At 43.6% G+C, this 21,315-nt stretch overlaps 1 protein-coding gene across 4 annotated transcripts in view; it reads left to right on the plus strand.

Moving 5' to 3' along the window:
- drosha (drosha ribonuclease III) overlaps positions 1 to 21,315 on the plus strand; it is a 136,954-nt gene that overhangs the window by 108,263 nt on the left and 7,376 nt on the right. For 3 of the 4 annotated variants that reach the window (XM_005730412.1, XM_005730411.1, XM_005730414.1), the window contains 6 exons: positions 2,058 to 2,163; positions 3,323 to 3,464; positions 8,330 to 8,412; positions 9,942 to 10,045; positions 13,564 to 13,656; positions 14,640 to 14,686. In XM_005730412.1, coding sequence (XP_005730469.1) covers positions 2,058 to 2,163; positions 3,323 to 3,464; positions 8,330 to 8,412; positions 9,942 to 10,045; positions 13,564 to 13,656; positions 14,640 to 14,686 — 575 coding nt within the window. Of the gene's footprint in view, positions 1 to 2,057; positions 2,164 to 3,322; positions 3,465 to 8,329; positions 8,413 to 9,941; positions 10,046 to 13,563; positions 13,661 to 14,639; positions 14,687 to 21,315 lie in introns of those variants that run through there. The other variant, XM_005730415.1, reaches the window with a different exon arrangement.

The raw sequence follows: 21,315 nt of genomic DNA on the forward strand, positions 1-21,315 counted from the left end.
TTCACCACAGGCCTCCGAGAGCCTTTTCTGTTAAACTGACCAAACTTTCATGTCAAGGATCATCAGCGATGCTGAGATCTGGGTTTCTGGCTACAACTCAATAACCAAACAGCAGCCTTCAGTGTTCAAGCTCAAAGGAAATGCATTAAGTCTGGAGTGCAACCAAGAGCATGCTCACCATTTTGTTTGACATTCACGGGGTTGTGCACCGTGAAGTCGTGACCGAATCGTTCCAAAATTCTACTTTAACATCCAGAAAACCACAAACCTGAACTGTTGGCACCAAGTGCACTGAAAGGGTTTTGTTTTCTTTTTTTTTTTACATCCACAAAGTGAAATTAAAATTGTTTGGGCACACTGGATAAGATCCCAGACATATTGAGTCACAAGTGCATGTGGTGACAAAACAACTTCCAGGGTGTGATTGGAAATTAACAGCCATGCTGGAAGGCTACCTTGAAGGGGAGAAATTGAAATCACGTGTGGTCGTCACTTATTTTGTGGACATAACTTTATAATTACACCCAAAGCCAACTACACAGGTGTAAAGGCTTAGCGAAAACTTCAACACTGTACGATCGTTTTTAAAAGGATGACACTTGATAATACTTTTCTGATGCATTGAGTTTTAGAACTGTCGGTCCAGTTCAACAGTTCTAGTGTATATTTTTCATTGTAAATGGTAAACGGGCCGGTACTTATATAGTGCACTTTTACTCTACCTGAGCACTCAAAGCCGATTTCATCCATTCACACACGTTCGCGCAGCACTTTATTCCATGCCTTTGAGTGCTTTCTAACTATCTTGCGCACACACAAAGACACACAGACTCGGTATCTTGCCCAGGAACACTTTGATATATGTTCTGGAGGAGCCGAGGATTGAGCCACCGACCTTCCGATTGGCAGGCGGCCAGCTCTGCCTGCTGAACCACAGCCGCCCCGAGATAAACAATTGGTCAAAAGAACAAAGAAAAAAACAAATGAAGACTTTAATCAAAAATCTAGACGGACACATTTCTGCTTAATATGCTTTAACTGCAGTTTCGCTCTGTTTTAACCTCAGATCTCTTTGGCGGCAGCTCATAAAAGGCAGAAGCGCTAAAAATTGGACAATAAACTTTGGCCTTTTTCTCTCTTTGATGTCAACCACCTCCTCATCTTCTCCCTCTGTATCTTCCTCTCTCATCTTCAGACTTCCCCTCCTGCGTGGAGCTCTTAGCTATAGATGGATATGCGCTCTGCTGCTGAATATACCTCCCTGCTTGCATGGCGCAAGCTCACGCCCACCCTACCCGACGCTTCCTGCCTGCCTGGCATGGCACCAGCCCACATCTGCAATGCTAATCTATAATTCTGTTTAATTAATGACCATTACAGCAGCAACAGCAGTTGCGTACCCCCCCTCACACCCCTCTCGTCCTGCCCTGTCTAACACTGTGCGGGGAGTTACAGTATCCTCCCTGCTTTTCACTGGTAGTGTAGAAAGGCAGGGAGCTGATGTACAGTATCACAGTGCTGCCATGAGCTTTTTCCAGGAATTGTTGGAGGGTTAAAAGATGTTCTCTAAAGCTGCGCGCACAGTTGCTGCCTTTGTAGGCTTAGGATTTTGACAGGCTCTCCTGCAGGTGCACCAGAATTTTTCTTTTCTTTCTTTTTTCTTCTTCGTACCTTTAAATTTGAATTGCAATCAAAGCTGAAGGATTTCTTCATAAGGGCCTGCTACTTCAGGCTGCTTCCGACTTGTCACACACCCTGTCAGTGCAGCTGTTCCCAGAGGCCACCCATGAAATGTACATCAGCCGACTTTGCCGTTTCTGTTAAAAGACTAAAAGCTCGGTAGATTTGTCGAGAGAGCGCGATGCCTTTCATGCCCCATTGATGTGTACATGAATGACCTCATGTGAAACGCTCCCTGTTCCCCCCTTTTTTTTTAACCCTCCTCCCATCCCACATATCGTTTCATTCCCCACATTATCCTTCGGTAACCTTGTGTTTTCTCTCCATGCCTCGCCTCTGTTTACCCCACTCGCTGTTCCTTTATTTTTCTTATCCAGGGGCCACAACCAGAGGATGGAGTTCCTGGGAGACTCCATCATGCAGCTGGTAGCCACAGAATATCTCTTCATCCACTTTCCTGACCACCATGAAGGACATTTAACAGTAAGATCAAATCACTTAAAACACTCCCCTAAGGCTTTTTTTCCACCTGCAGCCATGTACTTCTCACATCTTCCTCTTTTACACCCGTGTTTGGTCTTTATTCCACCGTCTCCTGCCTTTTACATCATTTGAGGGGTGATATTTCTTTCCCCACCTTCTTCCCTTCTCATAAATCTGTGATCTTCCTCTTTTTTTTTTTTTTTACCTTTTTGCTTCCACAGCTCTCTTCCACTCACCCCCCTCATGCTGTGCCTGTATGCTTACTGTACTCCTCGTGATGGGTATTGTCATGAGACGGAACTGTTCAGTGGTTTTCAGCAACACATCTTTGTTGGCACATTTTTGCAAAAGCTGTCAAGTGTCTGAAAAATAAAGTCGCGTGTGCGCGAACCTGCACGGCTTGTACCACAGGTACAAAGCAAATGATCACACTTTGAACACGCAAGTCCATTTTCCGACGGCGCCAAACAGCATTGCGGCGCCGTCTTTTTAGTCGAGCATCAGCACTTCTCTTCAGAGGACCCCACTGCTGGAGGCTGCAAGGATCGAGCTGGTCTAAAAACTGAATAAGAACCTCTGCAGTTATTTTTTTATTTTATATTTTATGGATATTTCATGACGTAATTTTTGTAAAAGCATCCAGCGAGCTTTGGTTTAGAGACTGAAAGCTCCAGCAATGCCCAAGAGTCAAGACGGGGTACACCCGAAATGGATTTCAAATCGGGAGGAAGAAAAAGTGCCCATTCAACTAGTGCGTGTTTCTGTGGCTCCAATTGTGATTGCGTGTGTACTGTTAAAGAGGGCATATCACAGCAAGACACATTCAGTCATATTGCATTCCATTTGCTCTTTTCCACATCTTGCAGCTATATTTAAAGTGTTTTTGTTTTTCCTTTTAGGGACTTAAATGTACTTCAACCAATCTAACATGTTGTAAAGGCGCTCAGCTCCAAGTCACAATGCAATATTTAACAGACTAACGTGCAATCACCCTGAAACATTTATTCAGCGTAACCATGTCTGTCTTTGATGAATTATTTCATGTTTCCCTTCCATTTTGATGTTTCTGTGTACTTCTGCAGTGTGGATCTTACTCTGGTGTTTCCAGTGTTCTGACAGGCGGACTTTAAAATGCGATCCTCTGTTTGTTCGCCCGCAGCTCCTCCGTAGCTCCCTGGTAAACAACCGCACGCAGGCCAAAGTGGCCGAGGAGCTGGGAATGCAGGAGTTCGCCATCACCAACGACAAAACCAAACGTCCAGTCGCGCTGCGGACCAAGACTCTGGCCGACTTGTTGGAGTGTAGGTTCCCAGCTCTTTGATTCATCTCTGCAAATCTAAAATGACTAGAAAGACCGTCTTTATAGACTTTTATAGACCCGACTCCTTTTCTTGTATGTCTCTCCAGAATGTGCAGTTTAAGATGGCAGCATGGTGTAACATTATTGATTTCTTTGTTCGCTCTGTGGTGGATGTCAAACAAAGTCACTTCTCTGCTTAAGAGGCTGGAAAATGCTCCCTGTGTGCCGCTGTAGTTTTTATTTTGGGCTTTTTTTTAATCTTCCTGCTACAGCTGCTAGATTTTCTCATAATTAATGAGCTATTAATTGGCTTGTGGTTCTGCAGGCTTAATAAGACTTTTGTTTTTTACCAGTATGTGACTTGCAGTACAATAAATGTATGCAATATCACTGGATTCATCAGAACTGCAGTCTGGATGGGTCATGGGAGTTTGACCACCAGGTCTACATGACGAGGTTTATGACCGCACTCCCAAAATTACATTTTTATAGCCCATCAGGTTCTTGTATAACCAAAGTTAGAGCTCTTTCTGGCATAAAGTCAAGCATATTTACAGTGAGTGTCAGACTCCTCTAGGACTCCCCCTTATATCCTATCCTGTTTGTGATATTCATGGACAGGATCAGCCCTAGGTAGGAGGGGGCTGATCCTGTCCATCTATCTCGAGAACCTAAAAAAAAAACAATCCTGTTTCGTTTTGTTTTTCATTATCTTCATCAGAGCTTGGCCTTCAACCTTTAAATGCACTGGAATCTTTTGCAGCCATGATAAGAGTCAGTATACCTGCAAATCTGAGGGCATGACTCTCTGCTGAAAAATGGTGGAATAGGCTTAGCAAACAGGCTTGGCCAACTCCAGGCCTCGAGGGCCGGTGTCCTGCAGGTTTTAGATCTCACCCTGGGTCCACACACCTGAATCAAATGATTAGTTCATTACCAGACGTCTGGAGAACTTCAAGACATGTTGAGGAGGTAATTTAGGTAATTTAAATCAGCTGTGATGGATCAAGGACACATCTAAAGCCTGTAGGACACCAGCCCTTGAGGCCTGGGATTGGACACCACTGCCATAGCAGGTCACAGTAGACGCACTTCTCTTTTCTGCTGAAAAGAGTCAGTTGAGGCGACTCAAGCTTCTGCTTAGGATGCTTCCTGTGCACTTCCCTTTGGAGCAGCGGTCCCCAACCCATGGACTGGTACCGGGCCCCGAGAGTTGAAGCTCGGGTGTGAAATTGATGGTTTTTATGGTTTTTATTGTTTTTATCGTTAACTCTGTTTGCCTAGGTCTTTTCCCATGTGTTAGGAATAAATCTTCTTTTTTTGGGGTACCGGTTTTATTTTGTTGTATTTATTCGCGATACCTTAAAGTCCGGTCCGTGAGACTATTGTCAGACATAAACCGGTCCGTGGTGCAAAAAAGGTTGGGAACTGCTGCTTTGGAGGATTTCTGGATGGACCCAAACCCGCTGGAAATATGATATATTTCATCTGGCTTGGGAAAGTCTGGAAACTGTTGCTGGATGTCTGGATTACCCCACTTGGCCTGCTGCTGGGGTATAGGTGGGATGCAAAGCAGCTTAAATACCACCACCAATATAAAGTCTTTTCCAGACATGGAGTTTGTAATATCACTGTGCTCTTCAGTCTGTTAGAGAGATGGCTTTCTGTCTCTTAGATATGGCCCACGACTTCATTCATACATATCCATAACAAGCCATATTACTTGCAGTATTATAGATAATAGAGCTTTCTTACCATGGCAGCTATTTTTGTGTTCGCTGCAATGTTTATGGGGCCACAGCTAAGCATAAAACAATCGGTGAATTGTCCAGTTGGATTTTTCTGCTCCTGTTTTAATAGACATTTTGGTATTTCTGGTTATTATCAGTGGCAGTGGGCAGTTAATCTCCACGATGTGCAACTGGATTCTGTGTGGAAATGACCAGGAAATGGATACTGACACCACACATGACAGCGTGTCTCATAACTAAAGATTAAAATGCTGAAAATACAGCCAATATATGTGCTTCAAAAGTGGTGGGTTTGTGCTTTTGTCTCTCTGCTGTTTACACAAAGAGAGTGAGTTTGTTTTTAATGATTAGCTAAACAGAAAAATAGAAATAACAAAGAAGTGAAAAATAATGTGCCCCAGGGCGCTGGCAGTGAGTAGGCAGCACCTGCCACTGTCATTCAAATCTATTTTAGTATGTATAAATTATAATGAGTACGAGTACAATATAATTAGTGTTGGACCACCTGTTTTTCATGATTTTGGTCATATTTGTGCATTTTAGTCTTGTTACTGTGGCTCGGGTGATAAGGACCTATGTTAATTTTACCTGCTCTTTAAGGTGTAAACAGGGGTGCTGCCACAGTGAGGAGAGTTCAGTCCATCAGTGTGGTACTTCTGTTGTTCTGTCAAACTCATCTGGTAGAGTTTGTGGGTGGGAAGCCTGTCAGGGATCAGCCCGTGTCACCGGTGCTTTTGAGACTCTTTTCTGACAAGCGAATTAGAAATCCATGGCCCTTTTCTAGGCCGCTCTCCATCACAACCAGGAAACAGCCAACAAGCAACTAGGCAAATAAATCAGCCCATAGTAACTTATTGGAAACATGCCATTACTGTATGGGAAATATATGCTGGAGGCCATTAAGAAGCTGTCTCTCCGTGGTGCTCGATACGTTCCTCCCACTGCATTACGCTGACAGATTTATTTTTCCACATGTAAAATGTAATTTTCTACATATACATACTAAACTCGTATGATATAGTAGCACAAGTGCATATCATTAAACAGTAAGAGGATTGTTATTCTACCTGCAGCAACTTAAATTTGGTGGTGCGGCGCTGTTTTGGGGGACGGGACCTCCACAGACATCCATGGAAAACAGGAGCAGAGCATTCATGACAGTAGATGTGGTTCTTCAAATAGAGAACCTGGGGTGGAGGGTGGGTTGGGCATTGTGCTCCACTGTCCGATCATCCTATTGTCCCTCTGGACGATCGCTGATGACCGATAGCACCACCTGTGTGGGAGGCAGAGGAGGTTAACATGTACCCATTATCCACCCACCGTAATGTACAATGTGTGACCCAAACACAGGAAAAACTCCACAACACGCAGGGAAAAGAGTTTATTTCTCACTTCCAGCATGATGAGACACTTACATGTTGACATGTACGATAAATGATTTGGCTTTATTGTAAGTAATTAACATAAGTGGACGGATGTCAGTCCAAACAGATGTATAAAATCTGCACGGCTCTTTACTTCTTTACTTCAGACCTATAGTTCTCCTAACTCATCCAGTCTGTTTTCTGTGTTTAAAATAGTTCATTCCTGTCTTCTCTGCTTTGCGTCATGATCTCCGCACACACAGCAGAATTTTCCACCCACAATAGCGCCCAGTGGGGGGCGGAGATAAGAAGATGAAATAAACAAAGGCCTCTTCAAGTGCACTAACATTAAGCTCTCGTTTAAAAATCAAGCCAGCAGTCAGAAATATACATGTCTGTCATACAAGTTATAAATGAAGATGCCAAATAAAACGACAGTGAGGCAGATTCACTGTATTTTTAATTAAATTGATCACTAAATTTGATTATGGTTGATACCCGATACAGCCCTACTCAAGGGGAGTTGCTGAGCGGCTTGCACAGACAGGCCTGAGGAGCTTAAATAAAACACTTTATAAGCTGACGTGAGCTGGTGTTCAGATCAGCTTATCTGCGAGGGTTTGGCCCTTAATAAATTCCAGTATTGATTGGGCTGTAACAGATTCTTCTGGCAGATCTCGAGTTTTTTTTCATCGCCTACCTATCACATATAAATGTCCCTCAACCCTCAAGCACCTAGGTGTACATCAAATCCGATAAATTAAGCTAGAGATAACATTCACTTGATTTCAATCCTGCAATTAAAGGAAGTTCATGGTGAACTATAGGAAGGTGTAAGCTGAACATGAGCGCAGGGATTTGCATGCAGAGGAGAATGGAAACGGAGAATTGGAGGAGACCTTTTGCGGTCCACATTAGGCCAACAGGGGGAGCAGGCAGGGACAGGAACTGTGATACAAAGGGAATAGAAAATGAGCCATTCCAGTTTGGTAGATTAAATGAGGAAAAAAAGACTAAAAAGCACTAATGTTTTTCAGGCCAGCGTTCAATAGACAGACCATAATGCATGAATCACAAAACAACACAGGGCTTCATATCATTTGCCTTTCAAATCATCCCTCAAAAGTTTGCAGCGGAGCAGAGTTGATGACACGGGAAGAGGACGCGGGGCAGCGCTGGAGATGAGTGCAGCTCTTCTGTATATGAACAGTTGTGCCCTGCAGCTACAGCGGGCCCTCACTGGCCTCCTGAAATATATTACCTATTATTTCTCTCTCATGTCCCACTGTCTTAGTCACAGGGATGAGTGAATGCAGTGGCATCTAATGGAAGGGGAAAACAAAGGGACAGCCATGAGATGAAGATGACACCCAGCACCTTCTGCTTACATTTCGGTTTTTTGGTTTTTTTTGTTCTCAGAGCAGTTAGGCCGCCAGTTATTTATTCAGCTTGACATACAATTTTATCTTATATATGACATGTTTCTCTGAACTCTGTGTGGCCCTTGTAGTTCCAATTTCCTGTGTGATAGAAAAGGACAGTCGGCTACAGAGCCATCTTTTCCAATTGTTAACATTAACATCACGTCCCTCGCCGAGGGAGGCCGCTGCTCGGGTCTCTCTTCTGGTCTTTGTTAATGTTTTATTTACTACAGAAGCAGAAATGGAGCTGATTGTTAAACAAAGCAAAGCACCCACCTCCTTTTTTTTCTCGTTTAAAAAGGCGTTCTGTCTCTTTTGTTTTCGCAGCTTTCATCGCAGCTCTCTACATTGATAAAGACCTGGAGTACGTGCACACATTCATGAACGTCTGCTTTTTCCCTCGACTGAAGGTGAGTCCCTATTGATAGCTGTTCACCGCTCGCACCTGATCAATGAGCTGCTGAGCCGAGCACCTAAGAGAGAGACGGGGAACGAGCGAACCGGGGGGAGATGATGAGGAGGGGAGCTAATGGCAGGGCCCTAATGGCACTAGCATCGACGTGAGGCCTGAAGTGGTGCTTGGCTTTTGAATGCCTCTCACAATGGCGGCTTGGGTGGCTATTTTAGTCATCTTTAATGGGAATCTCAACGGCGTTGGGATGCATGCATTGGCTTGTTAATGTTAGTCGTCTGTGTTTTTCTATTGATCCGAGAAGTGCTTGAAGTTGCTGACGGTATCCACTTCTGGAGTGTTGCGAGAGCTGAATAAGTAGGCTTCAGTCAAAACTTCAATGGCAAGATGCGCGTTAGGAAGGACGGGCATTATATCCTTAAGTGCTCAAGTCTAAGTTTAGATAGAAGAGCTCCGTTTTTCCCTTTATTACCGCTGCTGCAGTGAAAAGACACAAACTGAAACAGAGCGTCCGTACACACACGCGTGCTCGTGTACGAGTTTCCCACACAGCGCGGACCTCTCCTTGTGAAGCTGCTGCAGCGGTCTGATATGCCATGCTAATTGCTGTCTTGGTGTGCCTCTCCAGGGAGAATCCCCAGCTCTAGAGGAGCTGAGCTTTGCGTCATGGTCGCTGCAAGAGAGCACCTCATTTCCACTTCCAAGAGAAAAGTTGTGAAACAGCCAGCATGTCTCCTTACATAGCCCTCTGGAAACCACAGTGTTGCAAACTGTGCTGCTTCATCCAATTTAGATGGAAATAGAGAAGCAAAACCGGGAACATAAATCCTTTCCTTATGTTCGCAGTTTTTTTCCCTTCTTCCCTCCATTATGCATGTTAAGGTGTTTGCATGAGAGTGAATGCATCACCGCACTCGAAATGTACAAGAGGTAGGCTATAAGCTACAGCCAAATTTCTCAGCCTTCAGCGAAAGGAGTGTGGATGCCCCCCGGAGAGAGGAAAACCGGAAAGGAGGAAGAAGGGGAAGCAAAGCACGAAAGCAAGAACAGTAGAGATGGAGGGGCTGCGAGGGAGCTGCAAAGCGAGAGAGAAGCAGAAGCACTCTTTGTAGAAAATTAATAGGAGCAGACAGTTCTGGATTCAAAGTCTGCCTTTTTATGACAAGGCTGCTTCCCTGTTAATGGAAGGGCTTTTAGAAGTCCCCCTTGGATAAGAGAAATGTATCAGAGCTGCACACCTGGGAGACTCCCAGACGCTCTTTATTTCTGGCCGGGGATTGGCTTTTGTCTTAAGTAGCCTGTGATTTGTGCTCACCGCCAAGACATAGATGGAGAGCCAGTCAGAGAGAGCGCAAATAAGTCCAAAAGGGGGTAAAAGCTTGGAGATGGCAGGAATGAAATAAAAGCATGAAGGAGTGAAGGAGAACGGTTGTAACTGCAGTTCATTTTCATTGTTTCTGATTCTTTGAAATGAGTGGGTGAAGAGAGATAGTTTGGTCACAAGTGTGTGTTGTTTGTGCGTTGCAGGAGTTCATTCTGAACCAGGACTGGAACGACCCCAAGTCTCAGCTGCAGCAGTGTTGTTTGACCCTGAGAACAGAGGGCAAGGAGCCTGATATCCCACTCTACAAGTAAGGCCACCATATTACCGAGGCTTGCATAAATTTCTTTCGGCATTATCTAGAAGTGCCAGTGTGTGATTAGAGGTTAGTCTTTTGTGCTTAGTTTATATTTAAATACAAACTAAACAGTTGTAATTTCTTGGCCCCATCAGGCAAGTTTCTTACCTGAAAGCCACACTCTTCATTGACATAAACCATACAACAGAGACAACTGTTCAACTCGAGGCTTCATCATAGTGGCAATTCAGTACGGAATCAATAAAGTTAAGAATTCTACTAATGTCAAGAATCAAACAGCTCTTAGAACTTCAAAAACTTTATCAAAAACTTCACATGGGCACAAAAAAAAACAATAAAACTCTTGAGAAAACAAGCTAAAGCTAATTCAGATACCTAAAACATGGTTTTGAATTTCATATTGGCTATTTTGTAACTTTAGCTAATGAAGTAATTATCCAATAGTGATTTATTACCTAACCAACCCCTGGGAGTTAGCCCAACTAGCTACTCAACATGGTTTGCACATTTGTCTAACAAGTAAAAGTCCCTCAGTGTGATTCTGGGAGACACAAATCAAACAGTACCGAGCTACCTGCTGTGGAGGACTCCTTGTGAATAAGGGAGCAGCTAAAAATAGCTTTGAATTCATTCAACTTAACATCTGGTTAAGCTAGGTTGTTAGCATCCAGCCTGGCTCACAGGCAAGCTAACATTACCTACCAGGATACTGAAAAAAGGCAGCTACCTAACTTACCAAAGTACATAATATCAGCTAATTCAACCAAAGTGCTCATTAAATAGCCATTCATTGTAAAATGTCTTTATCAGCAAATGTTATAAAACACAACAGAGTCACACAACTTGCTAACCGTAGCTTGCCTGCTAACGAATTTAATTGTTTGCAGACTACTGAGCGGATTCTGGGTGGCTAACTTGCCGAATTTACATTTATGTCTAAACATAGCTTTCTGCAGAACTAGCAGAAAGCAGTGCAGCAAGGGTACCCTTTCTCCCTTTTTTGTGCTTTTCTTTTGTAAATACTGTTTTGGTCATTGCTTCTTTATGCTTAGAATTGTAGGCACACATGGTCAAGGATTTTTATCTTCATCTTTAACTCCGCTCTAACTGATTAAACACTACTTCACGCTATTTAAGCTATTTGGCCATTCATTTTTTCAGAGCAGTTTCAAATCTTCTATGGCTTATATACAGTGATGAATCCTTTAACTTTTTATATAGCTGCATATTTCGATTAATGTAGTAGCCATTTATATTTTTGCAAGTTTTTTTTTAAGCAGTCTTAAGATACATTCAAGTGCTGCCACTTAAACATTTTAAGCATAAAATACATATTGAATTTGAACATGACATCTTATTAGCAATGGTAAGAAATTCAATTTTTGAGATTAAAGATCGAATCTAAGTGTGTATACACATGGTTGCACCGTACACTTGATCAGTCTCTTTAGTGTGAGCCCAACTCTGCAGTCCAGAAGGGTCAGGCATCACGTGGGCTGCAGCACAAATTCAGGGAAATGAACTGGCACAAACATAATTTACAAGACTACTCGTCATCAGACTCTAAACATTTTGAACAACTGTGTAAAGGTCTTTGTTGTTGTGATGAGAAAAGAAAAGATAACTAAAACGATCTCTTATTTGACAAAAAAGCCAAGGAGCAAGTGTCATTTGACAGAAAGCTTTTGAGAGCTGCCACGATGCAGTGTTTGTGTCACCACTGGAAGCTGGCAAACACAGTTTTCTCAGAAAAAAAAAAAAGAGGGGGGGTCGTCTCGAGGCTCACGGGTGGTTGGAGACGGAGCGGTTCGGCGTACAATGAACTCCACAATTCAGCATCTAATCTGTCCCCTTTTCCTCCCCGTCTCTCTTCCCTTGTATTTATTTAATCGTCTTTCCAGTCCCCCGTGTTTATTATTCCGTCTATCTGCCCAGCGGATGGCGATTTTTTATATTTTTTTTTGACACAGCACAGCTCTGACACCGCAATCAACACTTCCCTCCCCAAGTCCACTGCCCACAAGAACGTGAAGGAGAAACAAATAGAGCTCCTGGGTGACCTGAATTTCAAAAATTCACACAGCCCCACATGTACAGGAGACACAAGCTTACATAAAACCCAGCCTCTGATGAATGGAAGGCTTCCCCTCCATCCTTGAGCGTAATTACTTCTTTCTTTCCCCATGTTTGATGTATACACAGTAGCAGCCGGTAATATTGAGCATTCCTTTGACCACCTCGTGAGATGACCTGACCCCTGTTGGTCGATAAGCCAGACTCATACAACTTTCATAGCATTTCATAGAGCAGTTGTTCGGCGTCGAATCTGTCTTGCTGTCGGTCTTCGAAGTCTGCGGGATTTGTTTACAAGCGTCAAGGGTAGAGAAACACAGAGTGAGACTAGGGTGTGAGTTGGAAAGAAAGAGACTAAATTACCAAAAGAGGCAGGAAAGGACAGGGAAAAAAAGGAGAAGGAAAGGAGTTAATGTACCGAGCCCCCTGCTAAAGGTTCCCTGGTGAATGTGCCTGGCTGATGACAGATCGACACCTCAACCCCGCGCTCTATCACTTTCCTGTACATCTCGACACACCAGGGAGCGCACATATACACCCATCTCGCACTGTACAGAAAGTGGCCCCAGTCTGGAAGTAGCTTTTAGCATGAACGCAGCGCCAACGACTTCCCGACGGCCCCGTAGATTTCCCTTTTATTCCGTCTCCTTTTGTGTTATTTTAGCGCCGCGATAATTCCAAATGACACGCTCTCCCCGTCGAGATTTGGCTAAAGCAGCGCACGCAGGAGTCTTATTTGCTCGGCACATGCTATGCGCTTCTTCATTTGTAAGCGAGAAAGGGGGCTGAATTATTGATAAAGTGTCATAAGTGACCACGTTGCATTAAAAATGGATTTGCTCTCCTGAAATAAGTAAATTGTCTGTGAATAATTTAGGTGACTCACAGCTTGGGTCTGAGATGTTTATGCTAATGTTAACATTTCAAACAACTGTCTTGTACACATGTCCCTGCAGAAATAAAACAAAGTCAACATCTGGCTCCTTCTTCTTCTTCTTCTTTTTTAAATGAGGTACATCTGTAAATTACTTCAGTGATAGTCTCTTGTCATCGCTCCCTCTTTAGCGTTTTCATTGTTTACCCTTCTAGCGCGCCAAAGACTCGCAGGTCTCTCAAAGACTGTTGTCACTCTTTTATTTCAGTTCCTCTCTCAACGTGTCACTTATTTATTTATTTATATATTTCCCCACACTCCTCTTCAGATCTAGGTGTCAGAAGATGAGTGCGGGGACTTTGGGAGGCTTTAAAAATTGTTTATGTGTCCCTCAGATGGATTGCGCGTCTTCTCAAAGAGCGCTCTTTAGTCGAATTACATTTGTTCCAATTCAAAACTTTTTTTGTATTTCTCTGAAGGACGGTGTCCCCGAGTGTCCTTGTGCTTCTCTTTTTCTTATTATTCCTAAACTCTGCCCTCCTTCCTCTGTTGAATTTTGCAGGACCTTGCAGACGGTGGGGCCGTCGCACGCGCGCATTTACACCGTCGCCGTGTATTTCAAAGGAGAGCGAATCGGCTGTGGCAAAGGCCCAAGGTGAGTACAATATAATAAGACACAAACAAGACAAGGCGTTCTCCTTCTCAATGCACCGCTAATGGGCTCCAGAATAATGGCTGCACTTTATTGATGGTGTTTATTATAGCAATTAAGCTCTGGCTGGCCTATTTTATTGCGAGAGACATTATGCATCATGAAAATGAATCGATCCGTTATCGATCCGATGTAAATTCTGTTATGGAAATATCAGTTTTTGCCGAGGAGAGCTTGACGAGGCGGCGCTGCTGCTGGGGCTGTGTTTAGGTCTACCTGAGCTATTGTGTTCACACATTATATCTATTTATTTTTATTATAACCCCCCCCTTCAGTGTTGAGTTGCACACCTTTTGTGTGTGTTCGCATATTCATGCTTTTGTAAAGTAAAGAAAGTGAATCTCTGCGCCGAGGCCTTTTCAGGGTTGGAAGGGTTGACGATAAAGCTGCAGCTGAGCCTGCAAGAAATGAAACCTAAATCCATCAAACATCTTTCGCCCTCCCCCCACACACACACATGTGAAAATCCCCTCCACGACCCCCTACTTGAAACCGCTCTCTCTTGCACTAAGCTGGCGATAAGTTTGTCCCTTCCACAGAATCTTTGGCAGCTTACTGTTTTTGTATTTACATGACTTAAGCTCCCAGCCACCTCCACTGCTGGGCTATGATCACACACCACATAATATATAAGGAGGGGACGGTGAATTGCAGGAGTAAACAGTGCCCAGCGTAGAGCCGCCGATAGGCTTACCTTTTGGAAATGCGTGCACCGTGTTACCTGAGATTGTTAGCGAAGAAGGGCTCCTTGGAAAACAAATATAATGCACTTTTGATAATCCTCTCAATATTGGTTGTGGGGTATTTTTCTCTTCTTCTTCTTTTTTGACAGGAATTCAAAAAAAAGGACATTTTAAATATGCTAAAGACCTTTTTCTCTCTCTTTCTCTGTCTCCTTTTCTTTAAAAAAAAAATTTCTAATCTAGCATCCAACAGGCAGAAATGGGAGCTGCGATGGATGCGCTCGAAAAATGTGAGTTGTTCGGCAACAAAGACCTCTCCTCGCCACACACACATAAACGTTTTCACACTTTAAGCCCTTCACATGCTTTGCCTCAGTGTTGAATATTAGCTTTGGCTGTACAGTATGCAAGATGGCTGGCAGAGAGCTGTGGCCTGACCAGCCGGTTGGCTGCAACATATAGGACATTAGGTTGTTTGAAGTGCTAGCCCAGAGCACAGGCATGGGGCCTAGCCAGAGATGGAGAAGCAATAAAACAAAGACGGGGGAAGCTAAGCATCCTCGACCACGTCGATCATCCCCGGGGGACAGCGGCAAGTTTGTTTCGAGAGCCACGCAAAGTTTACATTTTTAAAAAAATGTTGTTTTCAAGCGCTTTTTAGAGACCACGAGAGCGAGGCTGCACACTCTGCTCCGCTCTCTTATGCTCAGCGCTCCTCTTCAGATTTGAAGGAGTGCAGCTGACGCGTCCCCCTACGTGCTGCTTCACTCCTTGGCTGTTTTCCATCTTGTCATTGTCTTTTCATCAAACGCCACTTAAGGAAAATAGGTAACGTCTCATTCGCTGCTAAGTAAAAAATACAATTACACCGCTCTCAGAAACACATCCACGAGCCTCTTCCAACACCTCCAATTTGCTTCCTATACTCTGCATACGTACGTGGGCATAATAACCTCCATTAAACTGAGAGTGGAAAGAGTTTGGTTGTAATGTTTGGACCAGGTTCAGTTGCTATCTGTGTGACCACATTAATCAAATGTACAATTTGTTCTTTACTCAACTAATTAGCTGGAGGTGAACACAAATGGCTTTGTTGGAACAGGCCTGTGGAACTTGCAGAGGGCAGAAAGGTCAAACTTTGATTTCATTTGGCTTCTAAATGAGGCCTCCAGCCACTTGTGATTGATACTGTTTGCGCACCCATGCTTTAGCATTTTATGAAACATTAGCATTAGTGTGTTATTATTTAAAGCCGCTCTCTCAGCCTCCCTCTCTCCCTCTGCGTTTGGCTCCCTTTTTCCCTCGCCTCCCTCCCTCCTTATCAGGGGGCGTAGTTCAGAGCACACAGTCTCTCTCCTGTGTCATCCTCCCTCCCTTAATTCCACCCGTTTCCTCTCCCCAGTGTACACCTCTGTCACCATGATTGATAGATGCTCATTCCTAGTAAATGAACATTTCCCCCCTCATAAATTGCTGTTTCATGTGACTAGATTAGCAATGCCTTTTAAAAGGTCAGGTAATTTAAAATCATCTCTCCAAGTCTTCCTTCCTTTGGCGCAAAAAAAAGCTTCCAGTTCTAGAGCTTTGTTTGACTTTGCGCCGTCACTTCATTTAAACCCACTAATTTACAAGTCAGCCGTCAGCTTGATGTACTCTCTGCTCACACCCGACCTGTCTGTTATGTTACTCTGAGCAGTTTTTAAGAACATTTACAGAACTCTGCAGAGATCTTGAGCCACCTCTCTTTATATTTTGTTTGCAAAATGGCATGGAATATTTGTGTGTTTTCCTGTTTGAGCATGATTTTACAGCATCATCAGTGTGTTTGGGATCTTTTTCATGCCGAAACACAAAGCTGTTGCCAATCAAATGCTTTCCATATGCTATTGAACGGTGGATCAAAATCTGATTGTTCTTTGTCGTGCTCATAATTTCATTAGTTTTGACAAAAGCCCAACACCACTGGCTGAAACGCAGGCCCAAACCAAGCGGTCCCCGACCCCCAGGCCACGGCCCGGTACCGGTCCGTGAGTCGTTTGGTACCAGGGCGCAAGAGTTGGGGCTCAGGTGTGAAATGTATGGGTTTCAGGGTTTTTATCGCTAACTCGGTTTCCCTGGGTCTTTTCCCGTGTTGTAGTTGCGTGTCTTATTTTGAAAGAAATATTCACGCGTTACCATAGCAATCAGAGAGCATTAAGGGGCGGAGAGGAGGATGTTACTCTCAATGTTGTTGGTGCATTTCAGGAGGGCGCTGCTAATAAAGTTATTAGTTATTAGACCATCACTCCATCAGACCTGTTTCCACTGGTTTTCAGTCCAGCTCTTGTGTAATTTGGCATACCTCAGTCTTTTCTCTCTGCTTCCTTTCCTTAAGAATGACTTTGTGACATTCTGATGTACATTCTGAATCGTTTCTCATTTCTTAAGGACATGACTTTCAGCTACTGCTCATCTGCAGTAGATGGGTTTTTTATGCCTGCCGCTTCTTCTTTTGTCCTCCACTTGTCAAGTTTCTACAAATTTTTTGGGGGGACGCTCTGCACACGATGCTGCGATATGCCAAGTTTTTAGCTAATAGCTCTTCAGGAATCACCTTGTTGGTACAAAAATACTATTTTATGCCTGTCAAACTGTGTTATCTTTGGTATTTTTCAGAGATTCAGCTAAAGAAATGGGAACAAATTGTGTTTTTGTGACAGGCTGGTAGTAACAAAGTGCCTAAAGATAAAATTTAAAATGGGTTCTTTGCTAAGTTCGCTGTTATGCGTACACAAAAAACATTCCTGTGAAAGTGGTCAGGTACAAGGCCTGGACTGAAAATAAGTGAAAAAGCTGCCAATGTCTAAAGAAACCCTGAAGAACTGTTGCTCAAAGCAGAAGAAGCTCAGGCTCGAGACTTTTGCACAGCACTGTAGATAATAGCTGCGTTACAGGGAGGTATTCTTAATTAATTGTAGTCATTTAAGACACGAGTTGTGAGAACTAATGTTGATGAAATGGTTTTAAAAGACCATGAATAATGAAAATCCTTACAGTTAAACCTGCCTGTAAAAACTTCAGTGAACTGTTGCTTGTTTTTAGTCCAATCGCTTCCATCTTTCACAGATAAGCCTCATTAATTAAAGGTCATATTTATTTCAAATGAAATACAGTGTGCTGATCATTCCTTATTATTCATAACTTAGTGTTCAGGCTTAAAGGAATCACTTTGGTATTGGAAATCATAGTGAAAATTCATTAATTCCATTGTTGAACATCTTTTTGTTAAGCTAAATATGCAAGGTCAGTCAGCAGGGTTCAAACACACTTTGAAGGATTTGTGTGTCTCCTGACCATGAGCTTGTATAATGAGACTGGAGCTCATCTGCTGCAGAACCGCCTGACGCATCAACTCCTATTGGAGCCGCATTGTCTCTCATGTGATTGTCAAGAGCCTCGCTTCATTTGTTCGCATAGCAAGACTAATCAAGGACATTAGCCCCGGTGTCATGTAATTCGTCATTGATTGTCTTATTGGCCCTCAGTGCAGTACTAGCTTACACCATTACTCCTCGTGTACAACAGTCCTACCTTGTGTTACTCTCGGATCGAAAACAACTCGACGCAACGTGTCAGGATTCATTTCCATGTTTTATTTAAAGCCTCCTCGAGTATCAGCAGCACTTTGAGCAGGATTGAACTTTTTGTTTCTGCTGCAGAGCTTTTCCTGCCTGACAGAATCCGCGGCTCCAGTGGTGTCAGAGAGGTGAGAGACATGGCTGTGTTCAGTCAGACAGCTCAGAGCTCATTAAAGAGACCGGGCCCCAATATTTGGTGTGTGTGCTGTCTGTAGCTGATCCGCTGGTGGCTCAGCTGATTCACATTTCATTATTTGATGGCCCGCGTTTTGACAGTCTCCTGCCTGTGTCTGTCAAGGTAGAATTAAATGTTAACCAAGGCCCAGACTGGAAGAAACATGAGTGCAAACAAATCGAGCTGAGAGCAGCCAGGTAGGCGAACGAAATCGACGTGAGAAAGGAGAGAAAGAAGGAGCCGGTGGTGCAGTGTTTCTGAGGCCCTGGGGCTCCATGCACCATGCACCGTTAGGTCTTAGGCGACATCAAATATACATGGAAACGGCTTAAGCATTTATCATTCATCCTTACAGATAGTACAGTGTCTGTTTAAAGTCTCCCATCTCTCTATGGCTCAGCCCCTCCCATTCGCTTTTTTTCCCAGCTTCCTCACAGCTGCTTGTTTCTCAAACAATACGGTATCTGTTAAATAAGAGTAGGAGCCTCAATCTGCCTAGTAGCTGGAAGGGGAGCTGCATTCTTTCTTTAGCTCTCTCTAAAACCCTTAATCTCTTGATAAAAGCACTGGATGGAAAGAGGCAAAGTAAAGTACAGTATGCAGGATCTCCATTCACTGGCTTGAATCTTTTGTTTGGCCTTTGGCACGACGGGAAAATCCCTTCATCAGCACCGCTATACAGGCACACTATTGGCTTGTTGACTGATGTTGTGCGTGTGAGCTGTAGGTGATGGACTCGGTCTATTGTGCCTGAGCTGAATGGTGATAGACCAGTGTATGTTCTTGAGCTCTTAAACGGGAGCTGATCTCTCATCACAGATTCTACCTCCAGCTGTTTATATTTAAAAAAGGAAGCCAGTGCAGAAGTGCATTTTTCTCTAATGACCAGCAGAGGGTGACTCCTTTAGGTAAGTCCAGTTCTGTGGAAATCAATGGAGAAACTGCCTCGACACCCTTAGTCTGTGGTGTCGGTAAACATGGTCTCAGTCAGTAGTTTTCTGTCTTATTGAATCATAGGGCGTCAGCGCATTTGAGTTTCAATTTTCTCAATTTTGATATTCGGCCAGTGAAATCACATTTTACTAGAAAGGAAGGAACACAGTCTGGGTTAATTTCCCAAAAGGAAGCTCGGTTGACTTCTTTCTGCAGCATTTCCCTTAGAAATCCTGGGTAGATAAGTGCTGTTGCAAACAGGCATCCGTCCATCATTCCATGACAGGGTCCTCCAGACATCCTTCTACCCAGCAACACACTCCATTTCCTCCTGAGGGATTCCAAGATGTTCCGGGGGTAGACAAGATATATTATCTCCCGATCAGGTTCTGGGGCTACCCCGAGGGTGTCCTTATACACCGGGGATCCTCCGAAAGGAGGCGCCCAGTTGACTTCCTAATCAGATGCCACCTTGAGCAACAGCTCTACTCCAACATCCTCACCTGTTCTCTAAGGATGAGCCCAGCTTCTTGAGAGCAAACTCATTTGCCAGCTTATATTCATGACCTTTCTCTTGCAGTCATTCTCCTATGGTCAAGAGATCTGGGTGAAGTTGGAATATAGATATATGGCTAATATGAAAGCTCCACCTTTTGGCCAGCTCTTTTTACCATGAGCAGTTCACTGTTTTACCTTCCCATCACTCATTAAAAGATCCCAAGATCCTTAAACTATCTCACATGGGGAATCTTATCTCCACCAGTCCGGAGGAGGCACCGAGAGTCGCAGGTGCTGACTGTTATCTTGACAGGTTTGCACTCTGCTGCAAACCAGTGCAGGCTGAAGGTCGATGAATCCAACAGAACTACATCAGATGCTTTCTGAGGCAGCCCGTTCTCACTCCCAAGGCTTAATATAATGATGATTTGTCAAGTCCTGCAGCATTCCTGAGGAACGCCGGGTTCTTATAACTATGCACCGGGTCATGGATGAAATCCAGTAGAATGACGGTCCCGCTGTAATGCACGTTCCAGCCATGTATTCCAGCCCCAACCCTAACCTTATTGCTAACCTTAACCAGCATTTTAATGACGTTAGATAGTGTTTTCCAACGCGATTTAAGTAAAACGAACGTACATGTGTAGATTCATTCCAAACGGTTTTCATGTTTCCTCGTTTTTCTGATCTCGTATCTAGTGATGTGTTGGGTTCAATGCAATGAACATTAATGGAATCATAATTTTTATGTAAGTATATTGGGTGTCTAATGGTGTTCAACTGTAAAAGTTAAAGCCAAGGATAACGGTACAGGTGATGGACTCAGTCGGCTCTGTCAATTGTGAAGTCGTCTCACAGCCTTAAACTTTGGCTGAATAGTGAATGCTGAAGTGAAAGGACAAAAGAGGGAGCTGATCTCTCATCACAGATTCCACATCCAGCTGCTCGTCTCAGCACTGCTGCTGGTGGGCACAACAGAGCGCGTTGTTGTGCAGGCCCCCCAACTGCCAGTTCTGCACCTGAATCTCAAGACTGCAAACCTCCATCCTTGAGAGAAATTACTATGTTGTCAATTAACAAAAAAGCTGTGCGGAGCGAAGTGTAATAACACTTTAACCAAAGCTGATCAGCATGCAAAGAGCACCGTTTCTCAAAGGTGCTTTTCTTCAGAACACCGGACGGCTGAGAATTCACAATATGCTTTTGTGATGCCCAACACAGGCCGAAATGAAAAGGCTTGTGTATCCTTAGCAACCATATTCTTTGACGATTGCTCTTGTGCTGCATGTTAAACAATGTAAATGGCCAAATTTTTATTTATTTTTTTCCTCTCGAGTGGGTTATTCTCAAGTCATCTCCTAGGGAAAAATGCCGCTGATTTCCATATTTTAACTGCAATATGTAGTTTTCTCTCCGAGGCTCACCAAGTGTTGCTTACCCACCGAAAGCATATTGAAATAGACTGTGTGTTTCTGTGTGTTCATGCATGTGTGTGTTTCTTTCAGCATGCTTTTTTTTTTGCTCAGTGTTCTTTCTTCAGGATTTTTTTCCTTCTCTTTTTTTTAATAGGATATTGCTGTTATCACACGCTTTCCTCTCTGTTGCCATAATGACAAATTATAGTGTTGCAAGGGGAAGAATACATTATCCTTTTCCATTCACAAGCCGGACACATATTATATGGAAATTGCAAGGG

This window comes from Pundamilia nyererei, unplaced genomic scaffold (genome assembly GCF_000239375.1).
Source record: "Pundamilia nyererei isolate P.nyererei 1_Seehausen unplaced genomic scaffold, PunNye1.0 scaffold00037, whole genome shotgun sequence".
NCBI classification, from domain to species: Eukaryota; Metazoa; Chordata; class Actinopteri; order Cichliformes; family Cichlidae; genus Pundamilia; species Pundamilia nyererei.